The 21,396-nt window shown below is 37.8% G+C and overlaps 2 protein-coding genes across 2 annotated transcripts in view; both read right to left on the bottom strand.

Moving 5' to 3' along the window:
* Positions 1 to 21,396, bottom strand: part of LOC129763324 (stAR-related lipid transfer protein 13) — a 59,214-nt gene that overhangs the window by 13,982 nt on the left and 23,836 nt on the right. Inside the window, exons 3-5 of the mRNA XM_055762274.1 lie at positions 19,220 to 19,990; positions 19,097 to 19,139; positions 4,784 to 4,855 (exon numbers count right to left, since the gene is read on the bottom strand). Of these exons, the coding sequence (XP_055618249.1) occupies positions 4,784 to 4,855; positions 19,097 to 19,139; positions 19,220 to 19,990 (886 nt within the window). The remainder of the gene's footprint in view (positions 1 to 4,783; positions 4,856 to 19,096; positions 19,140 to 19,219; positions 19,991 to 21,396) is intronic.
* LOC129763329 (uncharacterized) lies at positions 4,882 to 8,104 on the bottom strand. Its single transcript, XM_055762286.1, has 2 exons — positions 5,327 to 8,104; positions 4,882 to 5,122 (listed from the first exon to the last, which is right to left on the bottom strand). Exons 1-2 carry the CDS (start codon positions 6,744 to 6,746, stop codon positions 5,025 to 5,027), a joined length of 1,518 nt encoding a protein of 505 aa, XP_055618261.1. The 5' UTR covers positions 6,747 to 8,104; the 3' UTR covers positions 4,882 to 5,024.

Here is a 21,396-nt window from a genome sequence, read left to right as displayed (position 1 = left end):
ACTCGATTATATACCGTTTGGGAAAAAAAATTTTTTTTTTATATTTCAAATATGGCTTATTTCGAGAAGAAATGTAACCTTTCATCGTTAAGGTGAAGTTTTGAAGATTTTGCTTGAATTTTCACCAGGAATTGTTTATATCGATATTGCAACCAAATTAAGAAAGATAGAAGTTGGGCGTCGAAGAACAAATTGTAGAGCGGTTAAAGAACTTCAATTTAGGATAAAATTAATAATAACACATTAAAAATTATTAACTTTTAAGTTTTTCACTTCCAAAATGTTATTAAAATCCACTAATTTAGTTGTTCCACTTCTATATCCTGTACTAAATTTTCTCATCTTTCAAATGAAAGCATCAGAATCGTCTTCCGTAGCGTACTTTTTAATGTACAGCCAATTTGAGGCAACAGGTTCCGAAACAAACAAAAAAGTTCTATAACTCCGTCACTGATGAAATTCGAACATATGAGTAGAAGAATTTTTTTCATCAAATATGATCGTCTATCACCTCCTGAGAGAATCTGTATAAATTTATTTTTTTCATTTGAGAAAGGTGTTTTCTGACTTTAAGGGATGAATCAAAAATCAAATTCCTCTTTTATTTAAAAAAAAACAAAAAATAAATGCAAAAAAAACAAATAAATTTTTTTTGACTCGATTATATACAGGATTCGGTTATATACAGTGAAAAAAAATTTCAAACTGTATATAATCGAGTCCGCGCTGTATATATTTTTTATTTTTTTTTTTATTTTTTTCATATAAAGAAAAAGCCATGTAGAAAATTTAAAAAATGAGTTCAAGATGGTGAAACTATTTTTGACGAACTTCGAATTTTTGTATGTTAACAATCATTTTTAGCCAAAAATGATGAAACCTGATTTTTTGATTCAAAACAAAAAATTTCTTTATCAATCTGCTTCTGAATGCAGCCATTCTTGAGATATTTGAAAAAACATTTCTAATTTATTGTCTTTTTCATAGTAAACTAGCTGACCCGGCAAACTTCGTCCCGCCCAAAATTTATTTTTCGTTATCACATCCACGTTTTCTTACTAATCGCACGTTCATGGGTCCAGTCGCAGAACTGTTCATTGATCTACCCTTTAAATTTATTTTTTACTATAAAATTTCAATACTTCTACCAAAATTCGACATAATAATAGGAGTAGTTTCTTGGTTTTTTTTTTTCACGGATCACTTTGCGGAAATAATCGGCCGGTTTGTTGGCTAACCACGAATCGATCCAATTTTTGATTTCATTAAAATTGGAAAAGTGCTGGTCAACCAGGCCATGTTATATTGATCGAAAAATGTAGTAATCGGACGGAGCAATGTCTTGAGGTGGGATAGGACCTCCCATTTCAGCGTTTCTATGTATGTTTTGACCGGTTTCGCGCCATTGGCCGACCGTTGTCGTGCTGCAAAATATCTTTATCGTGTCTTTGCTCGTATTGTGGCCGTTTTTCCTTCAGTGCACCGCTCAAACGCAATTGTCGTCGGTGGAGGTCCCCCGTAATGGTTTCAATCGGTTTTAGCAGCTTATATAGTACACCACACCCAGCTGATCTCATCAAAAAGATAGCATAACCTTCTGGCCATGAATTTTCCGCGCGGCCGTCGATATTGATGAATGGCCGGTGTATCCATACGTTGCTCGACGTTTAGGATTGTAATGGACTCACTTTTCATCGCCATTACCCTTTCATTTATGCCGTTGGAGCAGTTGTTCGCACGTGAAAAACGGCGTTCGACGTCTCGTGGCTTCAATTCATACAGCACCCGATGTCCTTTCTTTTGGATCATTCCCATTGCTTTTAAACGATCGGATATGGTTTGCTGAGCTACTCCAAGTGCATCTGCAAGTTCTTGTTGCGTTTGTGACGGATCTGGATCGAGTAAAGCCTCCAATTCTTCATCTTTTTTGGCGGTCCGGAACGTTCTTCGTCTTCCAAGTCAAAATTACCACTTTAAAAAACCGTGCAAACCACGTCTGACACGTTCACTCAGTTGGAGCATGGTCACCATGGTTCTTCATATAGAAGTAATGAAATAACACTCCCCGCAAAAACACTCTCGTTGGTACGAAATTCGACAAATTAGAAGTGGCAAAAAACTATTTTGTTTACGCTTCTACTTTTTGACATCCATGACATCCATCGATTGTCTGGAAGTTTGATTCACTGGAATAATAATCAAGTTATGCCATCTGTTGTAAAACCGAAGGTACACCTAATAATATCAGATTATTTTCAGACACAATTCTCGTGCAATATTTTTCATTCACTTTCAAATAACATGTTTCTCCGTTACATAGAATAAACGTTTGATACAGAAAATATGATAGAATGAAGACAGCCTTAAAGCGGACAATTCCTTTATCGAGCTTTACTCTTATCAACACATTCGGCGATCCATTTTTATTTATATAGATAGAAGCCGACATAGGAGTGCGTTTTATCACTTTAAAATCCATTTCCACTTTAAAACGAAGATCAATTTCGTTACCGCAAGCATCAAATGAACTAGCAACGCTTGTCAATATGTAATTGTAGAACACATGCGAATTGAATTTTTCGAATTTTCCTTCAGAGTTTTCCGAAAATTGGTTGGGTTTGGAAAAATGCGTTTGGTTGAAGTATGTGCATTATTTTTATGGGACTTCTCCTCTTCTTTCCAGAGGAGGAAGGAGTGTCATACCATCATAGAAACATTTCTCGTACCCGAAAAGCCTCACATCTCAAATTTGGCTCCATTTGATTGATCAGTTCTGGAGTTATGCAGAAGTTTGTGTTTCATTTGTATGTCAGCTCCCATGTCCTTAGAGAGGGGCAAGGCGCTTAGAAGTATATCCTAAGGTGAGACCGTTTCGTCACTAAGTTGGTTAGGGGAGCGATATATGAAAACAGTACGGAAGAAAGCTGAAGGGGAATTATTTGCTTGAAGCGTGAAAGAGACAGACTGATCACAAGCGAGCTTGGGCACAAGCGTATTGTGTATTGTTTACAAACAAAACACAGTAGAGTTCCAGGATGGCTGAAAAGTGGTTTTAGCGGGCCTATTTGCTAAAACCACTTTTCAGCCATAGGCCTTAGGATACACTTCTAGGCGCCTTGGATAGAGGGTAAGGGTGTAGAACCACAATAGAAACGTTTCGTGCCCCTTGAAACCTCCACATCCCAAATTTGATTCCATTTGTTTGATAAGTTCTCGAGTTGTTTAGCATCCTCCCCCCCTCCCTCCTTAGAGAGGGGAAAGGAGTGTCAAACCATCATAAAAACATTTATTGTTCCCTAAAACATCCATATGCCAAATTTGGTTCCATTTGCTTGATTAGTTCTCGAGTTATGCAGAAATTTGTGTTTCATTTCTATGGCAGCACCACTAGGTTAAAGATAGAGGGCGCTATATTTTTTTTCAATATTTATAACATATTTGTCGATATCAGAGATGCTATTTTTTTCGTTTATGAGATATGATTTTTTCAAATTTAACATGTTTTAAGTTTTCGTTCAAAATTCCTTTGTGACTAGACTAGACCTATGCGACTGGAATCCTGGAAGGCTTATTGGCTTCAATTAAATATGTCTATCATCTAAATCGGTTCAGTAGTTCAAATGTTATGATTTTGCGAAAAGTCATTTTTGGATAAAGGAGGAATAATTATCATTCGAACCACCGGTTAACTTCGAAAAATCATATCCCAAAAACGAATAAAATAGCATCTCTGAAATCGAGATATGTCATATAGAAAATCCTCAGCTTTCAAGAGAAATTATAAAAAAAATATAGCGCCCTCTAGTCCAGGGCCATGAAAACAATGAAAAACAACTACAAAAACGAATATTTTTCCATAAAAAACTTGCTCATTGCTTTAATTCGATATGCCGATCATCTAAATCGGTTTAGTGGTTCAAAAGTTATAAAATTAAACTTTTGAAAAAAGTCGTTTTTGGGGAAAAATGGAAAAAAATTATTTTCGGACCACCCCAAAATGGAAATGGGCACCCTAATAAAAAAAATAGAAAAAAAAACATATTTTTACCATAATGACATCATTATGGTAAAAATTTGGAAAAGTTGTTGAAAATTATAAGCAAATTCATAAAATTTCATGAACATGACGGTATAACACGACAAACACATTAAAAGAGCTTATTTACTATAAAAAAGACAATAAATTAGAAATATTTTTTTAAATATCTAGAGAATTGCTGCATTTAGAAGGAGATTGATAAAGAGCTTTTTTGTTTAAAAACACATCAGGATTCATAATTTCTGGCTAAAAATGATTGTTAACATACACAAATTCGATGTTTCGAAAACTCATAAAAATTCGATGTTCTACAAAGTTCGTCAAAAATAGTTTTACCATCTTGGACTCATTTTTAGAATTTTCTACATGACTTCTATTTTATATGAAAATTTTTTTAAAAAAATACATATTTCAGATCTCGCAAATTAATTTTTTTTTGTAAATAAAAAAAGAGTACTAATTTTTTTTCTCAGTGTATTTTTTCCACATTTTAACATCAATATACCGATACGACTCATAGTGTTTGAGATATAAATTATCAAAGATTTCTCTTACTAAAATCGATACGTCCCTTTTAAAAGTTACACTTGAGACAAAAAAATCCCAATTGCTGTGAAAAACTCATATTTCCTTCAACACAAACGGAATACAAACTTTCATTCGAATCAAAAATACATGTTTTTTAAATCTGCATTTTTAGGACGATTTCATTTGGAATTGCTCATTAGAGTAATGAAAACTTACCCTCGTACATTTGGGCATATTGCGGAAATCCGGCAGCTCGGAGCCATCGACATGCCTCCACAGCTTCGATCTCTGGAAGTTAGGAAACAATTATTAGTCTCGATTATTGGGTTGATTTCTCTACCATGAAAACAAGAAACAATTTTAAGTTCAACTTATACAACTTTATTCATCAATTATTATTTAAACGATTATTTTGAAATTAATTTTCCTCCTAATTCTTCGTCTATATTTTAGTGCACTACAACGACGCAGCACCAAAATTCTTCCAGAACTCCCTGTCGACGTTCCCGTTGCGTTCTGGTATTGACTTATCAACCTCCGGACGGTCGGCTCCATCTGTAAGACAGAAAAACTTATCAGCGGTGGAGCCAGTTGATGTCAATGCCTCATCCTTGTTCGAGTCCGGGCTCTCTGTGAAGCCAAAGCGTCCCCGTCGAAAGATCCCGAACGCAAAATAGTACTGCACACTGAATCGACCATCCGGTCTACGTCTTCTGTGCAGACTTGGGGATAATGGAATAACTGTTTTGGCATACGTACTCTCTCGTTTCGCTTCAATCGTAGGCATCGTTTTGTCCTTCGGACATATCTTTCTCGAGTTGATAGGTGTTCCCGGTATGGATATATCTTCTGTTTCATTCCTAACACATTCATTTGAAGTTGAAGCTGTTGCTGCTGATCTATCAAAGGCGCTGGAGCATGTAACTGAAATTTCGTTCCGTCTTTCATCGCCACATTGGTTATCGTGTTGTTTTCCAATCTCTTGGTACACCTCTGAGAATCCACGTTTGAAAGATTTGATCTTATCCGACTCTTCAAAATAATTGCAAAGGTTCGGGTTTTTCGCATCTGTTGAGTGCAATAACTGAGCGGCTTCCGAAAATGTTCTCGCGTAGGTCCTTCTATCATCCGAGGTGTTCATGTACTCATCAACACAAAACTCGTTTCTGTTTTGCTTGTCAACCTCCAAAGGTTGGAATTTTCCAAGCAATTCTTCCAATGAGCCACATTTTTGAATAGTCTGCTCCAAATCCAATGGTTGTTCAATCGAATCAATCTCAGGTTGCTTCACTTCGGAGGATTCCTGAACTACCTCCGACGAAATGTTTCCCGAAGTATCATTTTTTATCTTGCTCATATCACCATACTTTGCTGCCTTCAGTTGTTCCATGTCACGAATAAACTTATCCAATGGATCAGCTAGTTTGGAGGTAATATATTCATCATCATTCTCATCATCCGAAGAGTCACTGATGTAGTTCTTCAATTTGAGGTTATTCAGATGCTTCGAATCAATGGGAGTTCCCGGAACCGATGTTTTGTAACCTTTCGTGATGGTTGTTGAGTCGATATCCAGTTGATCGGATGGTAATTGTGTAGGATCCAATACCTTGCAAGATTCTTCGAAGTCGCGACTGTAGGTTTGCTTAGCAGATGACTCTTCAAAGTAGCGTTTTACGAGAGGACTTTTTACCTCAGCACTGTGCAATGTCTGCACAGCTTGGCTGAATGTTCGTTGGTACATACGCATTTGCTCCGACTCTAGAAAGTATTGCTCAGCAGTAGCATTCTCTTGCTTGGTTTCCACTTTGGTTTCATCTTCTTCGACTTTGTCAGTGACTTCAGCATAGTTTTCGTCGGAATCCAAAGTTTTCATGTCCGCTAGAAACTTGTCGATGACCATGCTGCTGATAATGATCTCATTTGGCAGTAGAACATGGTCCTTTTGTTGCTCTTCTGCCTTTAACTGCCGACTTGGCAACGAACTGAGATATTTCGATGAAACAGGAGTACCAGGAATGGATAGATCCATCTCGGGGTTTCCTGTGGTGCGCAACTCGATGGAGGTTTTCTTGTTATCGTAGAAATCCTTCACTCCGACGAGAAACTTCATTTTGGCCCGACGATTTCGTTCCGCGATCGGATAACGATCGTCGTTCTTTAGCGATTGGCCATTCATTTTAATTTGGAACCGCGGATAGTTAGAAAATTTCGCAATTTGAAAACCAACAGCACCAGTGAAAAAACGATCACCTGACAATTCAACGAAACCAAACGGCAACTGTCAATCGGTGTTCAGTGGATTTTGTTGAGCTTACGCGCGCTTGAACGAATACTAGTGATGTGACTGTTGTAATCGAAATGCGGACAGAACGTATCTTGATTTTGTGGATAACAAATGTTTCTGATATCAACTACTGATAAGACGAATCTACTACTGTGTCTTAAAAATATTTGGGTTATACGGGAAGGAAATAATTTCGTCATGAATGGCTTTGTGTTTCGTTTCGGATCAATCCCAAGAATATTGCAATTTGTACACTGCCGTTCTACGCATAGTTGTCCCATGTTAATTTTTGACAATTTTGAGTTTCCTTCATAAAACGATGTTTTAATGCCTATTTTTCCGAAAAAAAACACAAAAAAGATATTGTTTGTTCCCAGCTTTTAAAAAAACAAAATCAAGCTCAATTGTCCCATGTTGATATTCTAAGCATAACTGTTCCACCATGTTTTTTTGTGGATCCATGATAAATGAATCGGTTCAAGTACAACAATTTTATGTCACGCTTTCAGCAGGGCTAATGCACTCATTTCTGGTTTGGAAGAACGAACTAATTCTAAAACAGATAAAACAAATGGTTTAACAGAACACGTGTACACCAGGGTTGCCACATATCCAGAATATTCTGTATTTTACAGATTTTTCGCCAAATTTCAGATACAGAATTACAGATTTTCGGCAATGATACAGAATTTACATACAGATTTTTTTTAAATTCAATTACAAATATTTATTTTATTACAGTGTATACACAGATACCTTCATTTATAAAAATGTTGAACGCAACGCCATCTTGTTGGCTTTCGTGGCAGGCAGTAGTTTGGCGAAATCTTTTGCGATTTGAAGAGCTTAAACTGATGTATTCGTTCCAAGTTAAGTAAGACCATAATCATTCCGCCAATCGTATATTGACTCATTTAAACAATCCTATGGTCAAACCGATTATTCTGTTCCTAAACTTTGTTCTACCGCTCATCAATAACCTCAATTGAAAACTGTGGCCTTGGTAAACCCTCAAAATTTCGTCAAGCCACCAATCCTAAATGATTTTATTTTATGGGCTTGAGTGACTCAGATAAAACGTGACCCCAGCTGTTGGATGCCAAAAGGCGTGATGACAAATTTTTGTATCCATTGCTAAGATCATTTGTAAGACAGACAGGGTCGTTTGTAAGACACTTTTTGATAACATTCATCAGTGTTGAGTGAATATTTTCGTTTTACAATGCCAACAGAACAAAGTCCGCAAATCGGTTAGCATCCACAATTATAGACTCTATTTTGAAAGCGAAGAACTATGTATCGGCTCAAGGAGGAGCTTCAAGGATGAAATTGACGAAAAATTTGAAGATAAAGGCAAAACCATGTACAAACATCATACATTTCAGCGGATTATGAGAAAACCTTTTTATGATTTATTTTGTTGTATTGATACGACTTTAACGACCCATAACCATAAATAAGAGAAATAATTTCAAAATAAAAATAAATCTTTATTTTATTTTTTCCCCTAATTTTTCGATACTGATTTTTTTTTTTGCTACAGATACAGATATACAGATTTTTTCCAAAAATTTTACAGAATGAAATGTGGCAGATCTTGTTAGTCCTATCTGTTTTGAACAATTCTCGTCATTGACATTCTCTCCCGTAATAACTCAGTGGTTAAAAATTTCCTGATGTTTTCAATCAATTGGAGATTAGAAGAGAAGCTCGTTTATCAAATTATCTGACAAAAACATCGCAAAATCCGTCTACAAAGCAGTTGTTATCTAAAGAGAGAGCCAATAAAGAGAATCGATCAAAACAGATAGGTCCTTTTGAAAACTTAAGCGTGATTCAGTCACATTTTGTAAAACATACGAAAACTAACCAAGCTCAATGTCACCCCTAGGGACCGACGCGAGGCTCAACGTGTTAAATCGCAGAACTTCCTCTCTCCTCCTTATGTATGGTAGGTATGTATGATGTCCACGTTAAATTTATACGTAAAATTGGTATTTTTATTGGTGCATCCGTTTTTTTTTAATGAGTGAAACCTGTTCTGTAGTTTTTTGAATGTTTCATATTTGCGAGAAAAGCTGCCAAACATGCCCACTTCGTTTCAAGTGTAAATAAATCTGTGTAGATCGACATTCTTAAATATTCACCCGATCGCAATTGAATGAATGAATGAAACGCAATTTACATTCTGAAATCCGATGTGACGTTTGCAGTAATGCAAATCAACGTATTCGAAAACGTATTAATCGTTCAGTTGGTTTCTTGCTTTGGACTTTATCTGAATAGTGGAGAATCAGCTCTTGCAGTAGAAACGAACGAAACGAAAGGAATAAGCACCTTCAGTGTTGGCTTCAGTGTTGTGCAATGTGGCTTTGTGCAATAACTAATACAAGGCTCACCAAAACTATAATCATTCTCATCGAACAGACCACAAACCATGTTCAAATATTCATGCTGTAATTGATCAGGCAGACTAGCCACACTCAATAGAGAAGAAAACGAGTTACGGTTCGGACAATACTGCACAAATTGCTTATCGAGGATGTCCGATCAGCAATTATTTTCGATTCAATATCCAATTCGAGCATCTTTATCAGTCATACAGCAGAGCTTCCCGATCATGGCAATATATTCAGAACTGATTTCTAATCTTTGTATTTGCTTATATATTGGCATGGCACAGAACCAAATGCTAGAAGATTGTTTTGGATTGGTTCGCGTGTTCTAAAGCATCAAGTATTAAAAAAAAATCGTACAATAAAAATTAAAATTAACCAGAAGAAATGAAAAAAAAACATTTTGGGGGGTTTGAGAACAAAAATATGTCTTTTCAGAAAAAATGTAATTTTCGATACCAATTCAGAGAAATTACAAAAATCGTATTTCCAGCGCTACATATTTTGTCCACAGTAGCTTTTTTGCTTTTTATATTAAAGATGCTTTTAATCTTGTAATTCATTCGCCTTTAGCATAGGATCTAACATCGTAGATAATTCTTCGCTGTCGATTAATTGGCATATCGTGGTGCCAAAAATCTGAATTATAAAAAAGTTAGAATTTTTAATACATCAAACTAGCGGAGAACGTATAATTTAGGCGAGACTCTCAGGAAATTGTAAAAGATGCTGAATAATTCTCGGTCAATGTTAATGGAAGAATCAAAGAATAGAAAAAAAGGGTTTACTGATTTCATTTTCTCATTTGCTTTCATTGTTTTCAGAAAAAATGATTATATTGATTTTTTTCAGAAATATTTTGATTAAAACTATAAAATTATAAAACTTGAACTACGTTACAGGCCCTGAAAACAAAGCAATATGTATGAGACGTTGCCTAGAAAAAAGGATGACCCCACTGAGTTAAATGGTATGATTTTTGTTCCATAAACATCTAGAAGTCATCTAAATACTCAATGCCGAATGATCGATAAGGTCTTGAAAAAAACAAATTTTCTCTCTAAATACTAACCGAAATATGGAAAAGGACGCAGTTGCGGAAGATGATTCGAAAATCGAGAGTGACGATGAACTGCACTTCCCCCTGATTAAACATATTCTAAGTGAGCAAACTATCAATCAACAGAAGAACTAGTATACTAGATATCAGTGTTTGTTGCCTATTTTATCTTTTGAATTCTTCATTTAGCTTTTTTTTTGTTAAAAAACTAGAAGCGGGTAATATCTGTGATATAACTACAAGGTGGACGTAGGACTAACGTGGACAAGACATTTCATCTCTCGATGAAAGCCGGAAAAGAATTATTTACGCTTAAAGGAGGAATCGATTTCTCCTCGGAAATATCCAGCGCCAAATAACACCCCCTACCCGAGCCCTGACAATTGGAATCATCGTTGATCTGGAGCAAAATTATTAACGCTTAAGAAGGAACGGATTCCCCCACGGAGTTACACAGCAAAAAAAAAATACCTCCTTCCCAACAATTGGAAACGACGAGCGATTGTGGTATTCGTAAACAAATAATTTTATAACGCTGCTTTCATAAATGTGATTTCTTCGATATGGTGAAATAATGTTCACTACACCATATCAAACATTTCGTATTCTTCACTATCAAATCCATAGTCAATGGCACCCATCGGTATCGAATTATCGATTCCTCTATTTTCGCTAAATGCTTCGGCTGCAGAAACGAAGTGGAATTGGGAGAGAACAGCATAATGCATAGTCGTGTGAGCGAGACGTTCCGGGTCTCACATCGCAATACAATTGAATGGATTTCCGAGTGTGCGCTAGTTTATATACGGATTTATGTGATTTCAATAGCCTTTTTCCAAAGGAATTTTATACCTAAAGGGTGTGTCACATCAAATTGCATCACGGAAAAAACGCTATAGAAATTCGCCCAGTAGACCGATCCTTTTGAAAATTTTAGACAGTAAAATAAAAACTATTAAACAACTTTTGGCATTTTCTTTTTATTCATACTTCGAGCCCAAGCCCGTATGATCGCACCTTCCTCTTTACCCCGTCCATAAGGTTCTGTACAACGTCAGGTTGTAGTTTTTTTTTAACAGAAATCCATTTTCTCTTGAAGTCCGCCTCCGATTTGACAACTTTTGGGTTCTTCCGGAGGGCCTGCTTCATAATCGCCCAATATTTCTCTATTGGGCGAAGCTCCGGCGCGTTGGGCGGGTTCATTTCCTTTGGCACGAAGGTGACCCCGTTGGCTTCGTACCACTCCAACACGTCCTTTGAATAGTGGCACGAAGCGAGATCCGGCCAGAAGATGGTCGGGTCCTCGTGCTGCTTCAATAGTGGTAGTAAGCGCTTCTGTAGGCACTCCTTAAGGTAAACCTGCCCGTTTACCGTGCCGGTCATCACGAAGGGGGCGCTCCGCTTTCCGCAAGAGCAGATCGCTTGCCACACCATGTACTTTTTGGCAAACTTGGATGGTTTCTGCTTGCGAATCTCCTCCGGAACGCTGAATTTGTCCTCTGCGGAGAAGAACAACAGGCCCGGCAGCTGACGAAAGTCCGCTTTGACGTAGGTTTCGTCGTCCATTACCAGGCAATGCGGCTTCGTCAGCATTTCGGTGTACAGCTTCCGGGCTCGCGTCTCCCCCACCATGTTTTGCCTTTCGTCGCGGTTAGGAGCCTTCTGAACCTTGTATGTACGCAAGCCCTCCCGCTGATTGGTCCGCTGGACGAATGAACTTGACAAATTCAGCTTATTGGCGACATCCCGGACCGAACTTCTCGGATCACGTCTAAACTGCTTAACTACGCGCTTGTGATCTTTTTCACTGACGGAGCATCCATTTTTGCCATTCTTCACCTTCCGGTCGATGGTTAGGTTCTCGAAGTATCGTTTTAGTACTCTGCTGACCGTGGATTGGACGATTCCCAGCATCTTACCGATGTCCCGATGTGACAACTCCGGATTCTCGAAATGAGTGCACAGGATTAATTCACGATGCTCTTTTTCGTTCGACGACATTTTTCCAAATTTACGAAAAATTGACAGTAAAGCATGGCCAACGTGATCTATACACTCTTATCTGATTATAAGCGAAAGCTGAAGATATAATTCCCAAAAATTAAATTTCTACAGCGTTTTTTCCGTGATGCAATTTAATGTGACACACCCTTTATTAAAACAAGTTTTCGGATCAATAATTAACAATCATATAACTCTTGGACATTTTGTCTTTCGAATGAAATGATTATCATACCACTCCGTTCAACCAGCAAAGAGGTATTAACGTTCAAAACCTTGCACTCCAAGCGTCACTCTCTCGTTTTCGAAACTTTGAGGGGTGTAAGTTCAAAGTTCAAAGGTAAAGAAATGAAAGACGTAGTTGATTCTTGGATAAAAAAAAGAATCTCTACGTGGATAACAGGGGGATGGAGTATAGACAATGCACAATGGTCCAGGAGATACATTTAAAAGGAAATAAGCATTTAGAACTTGAAAGTTATTCTCTAGACAAAAACTGTCTTAGACAAAGTTGTTACTCATGATAGAGCGCTCGTTTTTATGTTGTCAAAAATAGGGTGACCAAAATTGTCGATGAAATAACATAGTTTTGAAAATCACACACCACCATGTAGAGTGAAATCTGTTCTTTCAAATTCCGCCAATAAACATTTTTTATGTTTGCCCAAGAAAGAATGACAAACAAATGAAAAGAGCGTGTATTTTGGGAAGAAATATCAATAACTTTGAGTGAAGTTGAGATATTGACATGTTCTGCATCGAAAAATGTTTGTATTAGTATGCTCTAAAAGTCGAAAAAAACAGTTTTTTTCATGGTAACCCTAACGTAACATAGAAAAAAAGCGCTATATCGGTTATTTCAAGAGATAGAGAAAAACTTTGCTAACGCAGCTAAATGGTAATCAAAAATAATCGCTTCAACACTGCTCTGATTTGCGCCCTGCGATTATTTCCCATTCACGATTATTATTATGATACCCTATGAGGAATTTATTTCAAAAAATAAAACTGCTTCCCATTCAACCCAATAGGGTATATGATCTTGGTTTGTCCGATTTAGTGTGTTTTCACGCAACGAGTAAATGCAAATCGACTTTTCTTCATGAAAATCACAAATAATCAATACGAATTTGAGTACGTTGAAAAGCCCCAAGTCTCTAGTTGCTAATACAGGTCGGACTCGATTATCCGGAGACTCGATTATTCGGAATTTTATACTCGATTATCCGGAGTATTTTAGTTTTGATTTTCGGAAATTTTGAATAATTTGTATAATAATTCTATATTGAATAATATAAGGGTATCAAAAGAAAGGGCTTGATTAGTAGAATGCAGTTATTTATGAAAAATACAAATCCAAGATGGCAGCCACTACAAAATGGCGGATTACATATTTTCTCAGAATCCCAACAATATGGGTATCAAATGAAAGGGCTTGACAAGTAAAACACAGTTATTTATGAAAAATGCAAATCCAAGATGGCGGCCACTACAAAATGGGGGATTACATATTTTCTCAGAACCCCATCAATATGGGTATCAAATGAAAGGGCTTGACTAGTAGAACACAGTTATTTATGAAAAATGGAAATCCAAAATGGCCCCAACCACAAGATGGCGCCGTATAAAATTTTTTCACAACCCCATCAATATGGGTATCAAACGAAAGGACTTGACTAGTAGAATGCAGTTATTCATAAAAAATGCAAATCTAAGATGGCGGCCACTACAAAATGGCGGATTACATATTTTCTCAGAACCCCATCAATATGGGTATCTATCTAATGAAAGGGCTTGACTAGTAGAATAGTTATTTATTAAAAATTCAAATCTAAAATGGCCACCACCACAAAATGGCGCCATATATATTTTTTTCACAAACCCATCAATATGGGTATCAAATGAAAAGGCTTGGAGGCGATCTGGCGTAGTGGTAACATCCATTCAATTCTCACTTCCGACATTCTTCAAAAAAAAAAAAAAAGGAAGTTAAAGTGACGAACCAGCCAAATGAGTTGAAAGTCACTATAATACAGATAAAAGAAAATTAAAAGGCTTGACTAGTAGAACACAGTTATTTATGGAAAATGCTCAAAAATGTATCAAAAGGATGTTCTCGACTAGTAGAACATAGCAGATAATGAAAAATCAAATTTCAAGATGGCCGCAGTTCCCAAACAACTAATTACTTTTTGAATGGTTTCATTCAGCTTGACCTGTTTCTATGTATGTTTAAATGTTTTTTTGGGTTGTCCCACATTAATAGAAAATTGACCCCGTTCCTGTTGAATGATGATTCAGAAAATTTGGAACATACATTTAATTATACTGTCATTATAAAACTGCGTATTCCATGATCTTGAAATATTTAATTTGGCCGCTGTAAAAAAATGACTGAATGGCTTGAAATGAAATGATTTGATTAAAAGAATACAGTACAGGTCGGACTCGATTATACACATGTCGATTATAACATGTCGGGTGTTCGGGTTCGATTCCCGTTCTGGTCGGGGGAATTTTTCGTCAAAGAAATTTCCTCCGACTTGCACTGTGATCACGCGTATTCTAGAGCTTGCCACTCAGAATGCATTCAAGGCGTGTTATTTGGCATAGAAATCTCAACTAAGTACTAATAAAAATGACGCAAGTAATACTACGTTGAGACGGCAAAGTTCCTCTAGGAAGGTAAGTGCCATTGAAGAAGAAGAAGAAGATGATCGTCTATCACCTCCTGAGAGAATCTGGATAAATTATTTTTTTTCATGTGAGAAAGGTGTTTTCTGACTTTAAGGGGATGAATCAAAAATATATTATTGAAAAATACATGCAAAAAAAAAACAAATAAAGAAAAAAAAATGGTTTGACTCGATTATCCGGAGTGAAAAAAAAAATTATTATTTCTTTTTATATATTTAACGATTTTCCTCGCAAAGAATTTATGATCATGGTTTGTCCACCTCTGATCATGGTTTGTCCAAAAAATTATCATGGTTCGTCCGGTTTTAGAAACCACAATTTTTGAATTAAAAAATTCGAATTTACAAGTAGATGTTGCATTTATCATTGTTTGAGTTTACTGTCATCAAATTGATCCATTCATAATTTAGGCTTTCTTCAGAATATTGTCTTTTCTTGGGCATTTTAAAAGTGTTCACCTCAACACACTCAACACGGAGAAACTTAGTTCCTGCTATGCGCGGAGAACACAACAAACAAACTGCAGCGCACCAAGCGGTTGCCATAGGAATCATGTGAACAAAACAACATGAATGAATCGGACAACTCATGATAATAATTGAGGTCATCGAAATGCGTTAACTACATGGTTTAGCTATGTAAATCTGATGCAAATGGTGTGCAAGCATGATGTTTACAATATTTGTAAATGTTCCAATCCCGAAAAGGTCTGAGTATGTACCAAATAATCGTCCGGTGGTTGATAAAAAGTTAGCTCGAATGAGGGGCGCATTGACACCAACAGAAGGTGGATTTTATAATCCTTTAAAACATGTGAATCCGTGATAATATACTATAAAACTACAGTAAATCATGAAAAAACAATGTTATTCATATGTTTTGAAACATTCGAATACCTGATTCGACACAGGTGTGCTGAATTAGAGCAATAAAAAGGTGGACAAACCATGATCATATTTTCGATTGGACAAACCAAAATCATTTACCTTACATAAAAAAGAGTTTTCGATTTTTTTCTCGTTATTCCAATGTGCTTCGTGAATGAAATTTCAAAGCAGATTTACCAAAATATTGGAGCAACAGTTTGAGCTCTCCGCTCTCGCAAACTTATCTAGATAAAGAAAAAGCTCGCTTCGGTGACACCAAAGCTCCAAATTAACCAATCTTGGGCCAATGTATCATAGTAGAAGAAGCAACAGTTTCGGCTCCCACCAGTTGCTAATGGCAACGACGAGTAATTGACAGGCGCAGTGCTTACTAGAGAACCGTATTCTTGCCTCCACACGTTTCGTTTTCCGGTTTCTATACACACCATAAATTCATCATCAATGCTGCCTTCCCCGCCCACAGCCAAACCGATGTCTGCTGCTGCTGCTGTTGTTGCTGTTGCTGTTGCATACAACACCAATGTGACGATGATGATGAATGAAAAGTTTAATGTGCTTTATATGAATGCTAAATGAAATATGCTTTTTTTCCAAGCGGAGAATCCAGAATATTAATGAGTCCTGAAGCGCGTTTCGAGCCAAGCACTTGAACAGCAAGTCGAAGTTGTTTTCTGTATTTTTATGGATGATTCATACGAGGTTTAACAGTAAAACAGAAAATATTCTTATTCTAAACTATTCTTCACCTGCCAGTTTCCGTTCCCGCATTCGCTTCCAAAGCGATTCTGCCTTCCGGATGTGCCAATTCTCGATCTTTGCTGAAAAGCTTCGGAAAAATTTGTATTCTCGGAAGCTAGACATTCTGCGGTGCATTTTATTTTCCTGTGATGTACGCCAACAAACGTGGGAAATTGAATTTTTATCACAAAGCACTTCGACGAAAAAAAAACTGAAGATACAAGTGTTACAAGCTAACAAGCAATCAATTGAAACCACGATTTTTTCTTGATCACACCACTTTGCTAAATATAACTACGATTGTTTAGATTAAATGTTACATAATATTTGCGCCACTACAACATCTAATAACTAAAATATATGGAGAACAGGCTGTCTAAAAATGCCCTACAGCCTACAAACAAAGAAGCTCGCCAATTAACAATGCACACAGATTTTCACTTTTGAAGCGAGAGCATTAGCATATTAGCTCCGCTCCTGGAGCAAGAGGAGGCTGCAACATTGATGATGTTCATCCACCCGCGTAACTGACATCCTTCACATGCTCCCTTTTCCCAGGATGAAAGTGGATCTCTCACTCTCGTCCACGCGAAGTTCAGGAAAATGCAAACATATTTTCCGATTAAGCTCGCCACCGCTCTGAGCATCGAGTTCGTAGGAACTGTTTCGACTCCTCCAGTTGAGGGAGAAGCTTATGCTCTTTAATTGATTTTCGCGTTATGATTTGAGGACTGAAATACATAACAACGATAATAAAAATCGAAAACAGAGAAAATAAAACCTGTATTCTCTTTTTTTGCTCTCGCATTTTAACGAGAACACTCTCCGCGGCAATCATTTTTCATCTCCATATCAAAATCCTAGGATGGAGATTTCACTCTCGTTCGATAGCCTCTCCACTGGATTGCGAACACAACATGTCCTTGTACCCTTTCCGAGTTTGCACTTCGATGATGTTCTTAACGGCATGTGTTCCAATTTGCATCCATTTGGGTGCATTCTAGCGTTAAGCTTGCGCTAATCCCTGCTTCGTGCCGTAGGATGGCAATAAATTATGCTCGACACATCTCTGTATAGTGGCCCAAATCCATGCAGCATTGGAAGGAATTTTTATTGCTTCCAATTCGTGGTGGTGCCAAACAACAATACTTCTTTGTGTTCCACATAATTCCCCGAAGAGAGCGGTTTAATTTATTGATTTGATCGGCGGGGTTCGAACTGGATTCACCGCTTGATCGTCGCTAGGAAATCACCATATAATGAGAGCTGCTTGATGAATTCAAATTTTTGTTTGGAATAAAAAAATGGGTAATGGTTGCATACTTATTTGATGTATTTTGCGTGTCAATTTCCAAATCAATTGAATATCGTTTTTGAATAGTAATTATTCGGCTATTGTGAATAATACGTCTGTTCTCTACGACGAAGTATACGCTACAAAGATTGACGTTTGCATTTGAAAAAAATGGACATAAATTGCCGATTTTACATGAGTTTACTTCGCACGCACTGTTGGAACCACCTATGCCGCATCAACCATAGTAACCTATGAGTCCGCGGAAAAAATTTGGCAGCTCTATCAGTCGAACTATAACCGTGATGGCGAAAACAGTGAAGCTACTCCGTTCATAAGTGTGCGCGTTCAAAGAACGGTACCCCGCCGCATCGTGCGGAACTCTGTGCACGCCGGATACGCCCGTTCCGACTTCTACAACATCTTGGCACTGTTGGACAACAATCAGAGCATCGAAAGAAAGCCCGGTTTCGGACGGCCGACCCTGAGCGACAAGAAGCTCCAAAGTATGCTGAAGAGGAAGATCGAGGGTAAAATGGCTACATCGCTACGTGCGCTTGGCCGGGAGGTCAAGCAACCGGCCAAACAGTAAAAATGTACCTGACGGACAAGGACATGGCGGTGGTGATGGACGACGGGACCTATCTTACCCTGGATGGCAAACTACTGGCAGGGCACTTCGTATTTTACTTTCCCCACAAAGAAAGTGAGCTCCGAAGTGAAGTTTATTTTACACACTAAGTTCCCCAAGAAGGTGCTGTTGTGGCTGACAATCAGCGAGAAGTGAATGTCAAAGCCGCTCTTCTTCAGCTCCGGACTGGCCGTAAACGGGGAAATTTATAGTACGAAGTGCCTGCCGAAAGTTGCGTCGTTCATAAAGAAATACCATAAGGGCGAAGACACGATGTTCTGGTCGGATCTGGCGTCGGCCCACTACTCGAAGCGATCGTTAGAGGAGATGGAGCGCCTGAATATCGATGTGGTACCCAAGTATAGGCTAATATAATCACTTTCCTTGGGAAATTTATCAAACTCAATTATCTGTCTTGGTTTTTTTATCACCTCCCGAAAAAAGTACATTTTTTAATGCAAACGTTACAACAATGAATATAATCAACTCAAGAGATCAATTATAATCGTAAAGATAAAGTAAAAAAACAATTACTCACCTGCGAGATGCCGATCACTTTGCGATCGCGAGTATCTTAAATTCTGCAACAACAGCAAAACACACACAAGGCGCACAATTAGCGTACGATCAACAACGAAATTATATATCCTCTGCTACTCACCCTCCGTTCACCTAGTTCGATCTCCTCGCTCTTCATCAGTAGTGGAGCTGAGCTTGACTTGGCGCCCAGATCCTCCACTATCAGATGACTGTAGCCGCTGTGCAGAGAAGTGCTGCTCGGTGACGGTAAATCAGTGATGTTGGACTTGACTGACTGAAATGGTTCCTGTTCCAGGGGCAGAAAAAACTGTCGTCTTTTGGCATCGATTACGTTCTGGTGATTTCTAAATTTATAGTGTAGGCTAAAGTTGCGGTTAGTGGAAGGTAGACTATTTGTACTGGTTTTCAGCTTGTCCTGGACCAACTGCTGCGGCCGTAAGGCAGGCGATTGCTGATTTCTTTGGAACAGCTTCGGTGACGTTTCCGCCTCTTTGCTGTCCGAGCAGTCTTCCTCCTGCTCGTGGCTATCATACACACTAAGTTCCTCCAGCAGACTCATGTCATCAGAAAAACTGTCATGCAGTTCACGGCTACTGCTGCCGGTGTTGTTATCGTAATCCGACGATTGACTATTGTCGGTAGCACCAGCGGCTAAAGAACGGCCAGCTGAATTATTGAAACGATGAGAACGTTGTTCCGATTTATCGTGTTCGTCATCCTCGTCGATTTTCAACACCAATTGCTGCTGCAGCTCATGATGCTGTGGAATATAATGATGACGATGATGATCGCTGCTAATGACGAACGTGGGATCAACATAGTATCGAGCTGACTCAAAAGCACCATTGTTACGTTCCCTCGAGCTGTGATGATGATGTTGAGATGAGACAAACTGGCGGAATAAATTGAATTAGGAAACGTGTTCTTAATGAGGTTGTTGTTTTTTTTTCTACTCGGTACTGTGGACCGCGGAGTGGAGAGTTGCAATTTGCGAATATTGAGATAAATTATCTGTGTGTAATGCACATGCCATTGCCTCGCAGCCGCGGGGGAAAAAGCATCTTACAGAAAATTATTTTAATCTTTATTTCATTTTCTTGCATTAAATCAACATTGATCCCATCTGTGTAGGAACTAATTCCATATGGACGGATTTCGCGCCAACTCGACCAGATGTTTACATGATCCTCTCAAAATTGAATGAAACTTTTTGGGCGAGAAGACCTAATTAAGCATCTTGGCATACTTAGTTTAGCTTAGTTTATTAAGGGACAAATATTTTTACCATTTTTCTTTATTCGAAAATGGTAAGTCCTACAAAAAAGTGATCTATGGAAGAGTTTAAGGAAAATAATTGAATTTCAGAAAAAATACCAAAATAATATTTTTTTTTCAAAATCCTACCTTGAGTTATTCAACCAACAATTCAAGTGATGTAATGTACTCATTCAATTCGTCAATTTGGCGCGTTCAAAGGCACGTTTATGGCAAATCTCATCTCTTACAATAGTGGCCACCTTGCCCTCGCTATGAGTCAAGCAAAAGTTTTAAAAGTTTATTGTTTATCATGACGTTGGGTATACTTGGGTATACATGCTTGAATGTAATGCAATACACCAAACTAATGTGTTATAATTGTCCAATAGTTGATTGTTTCAATGATCTAGAGAGTGGCCATGTTACCCCGGGTGGCCGTCCTCCCCTACAATGGTGCATTGAACTCTTCCGCGATTTCGTTTGACGACCATGAATTAGGAAGTATTGATAAAATTCTCAGCTGGTCGTTTCTGTCATAAATCGGTGAATTGAACCCCTCTTTCAATTGTGACATTATTTCGTTAGAAGCGTCTGTCTCGCTAATGTCAGAAGCCTCCAAACCGGAAATATTTTTCCGCACTGCTTGTGTGACTTCCGTTGATTTTTCAACTCGATAGCCCAAACTTCTCATATTCCTTGATGATATCGGAGATACGTTCAACGTTGAAGCAATGCTGTTAAATTTATCGACATTAAACGTTCCTTGAAACTGATCGACTGATATAATTGACTGCAGCGGTGTAGATGACGGTACCTCTTCTGAAAAACGACCACTTTGTTGACGTAGAACTACGCTGTTGTTTTGTTCAAGTCGCTTGTTAATAACTTCGGATAGTATTTTACACACACCCACTTATCTCCGCTTTGCGCTCTTCTCAACAAAAATATTTCCGGTCTCGATTAGCTTAGTGGTCATGCTTGGTGGAGATTATTTTGCTACTGTTATGCAAAACCAAATAACACACCAAATTCCTGAATAAT

Source organism: Toxorhynchites rutilus, chromosome 1, assembly GCF_029784135.1.
Source record: "Toxorhynchites rutilus septentrionalis strain SRP chromosome 1, ASM2978413v1, whole genome shotgun sequence".
NCBI lineage: Eukaryota > Metazoa > Arthropoda > Insecta > Diptera > Culicidae > Toxorhynchites > Toxorhynchites rutilus.
This window is presented reverse-complemented; position numbering and strand designations above follow the sequence as displayed.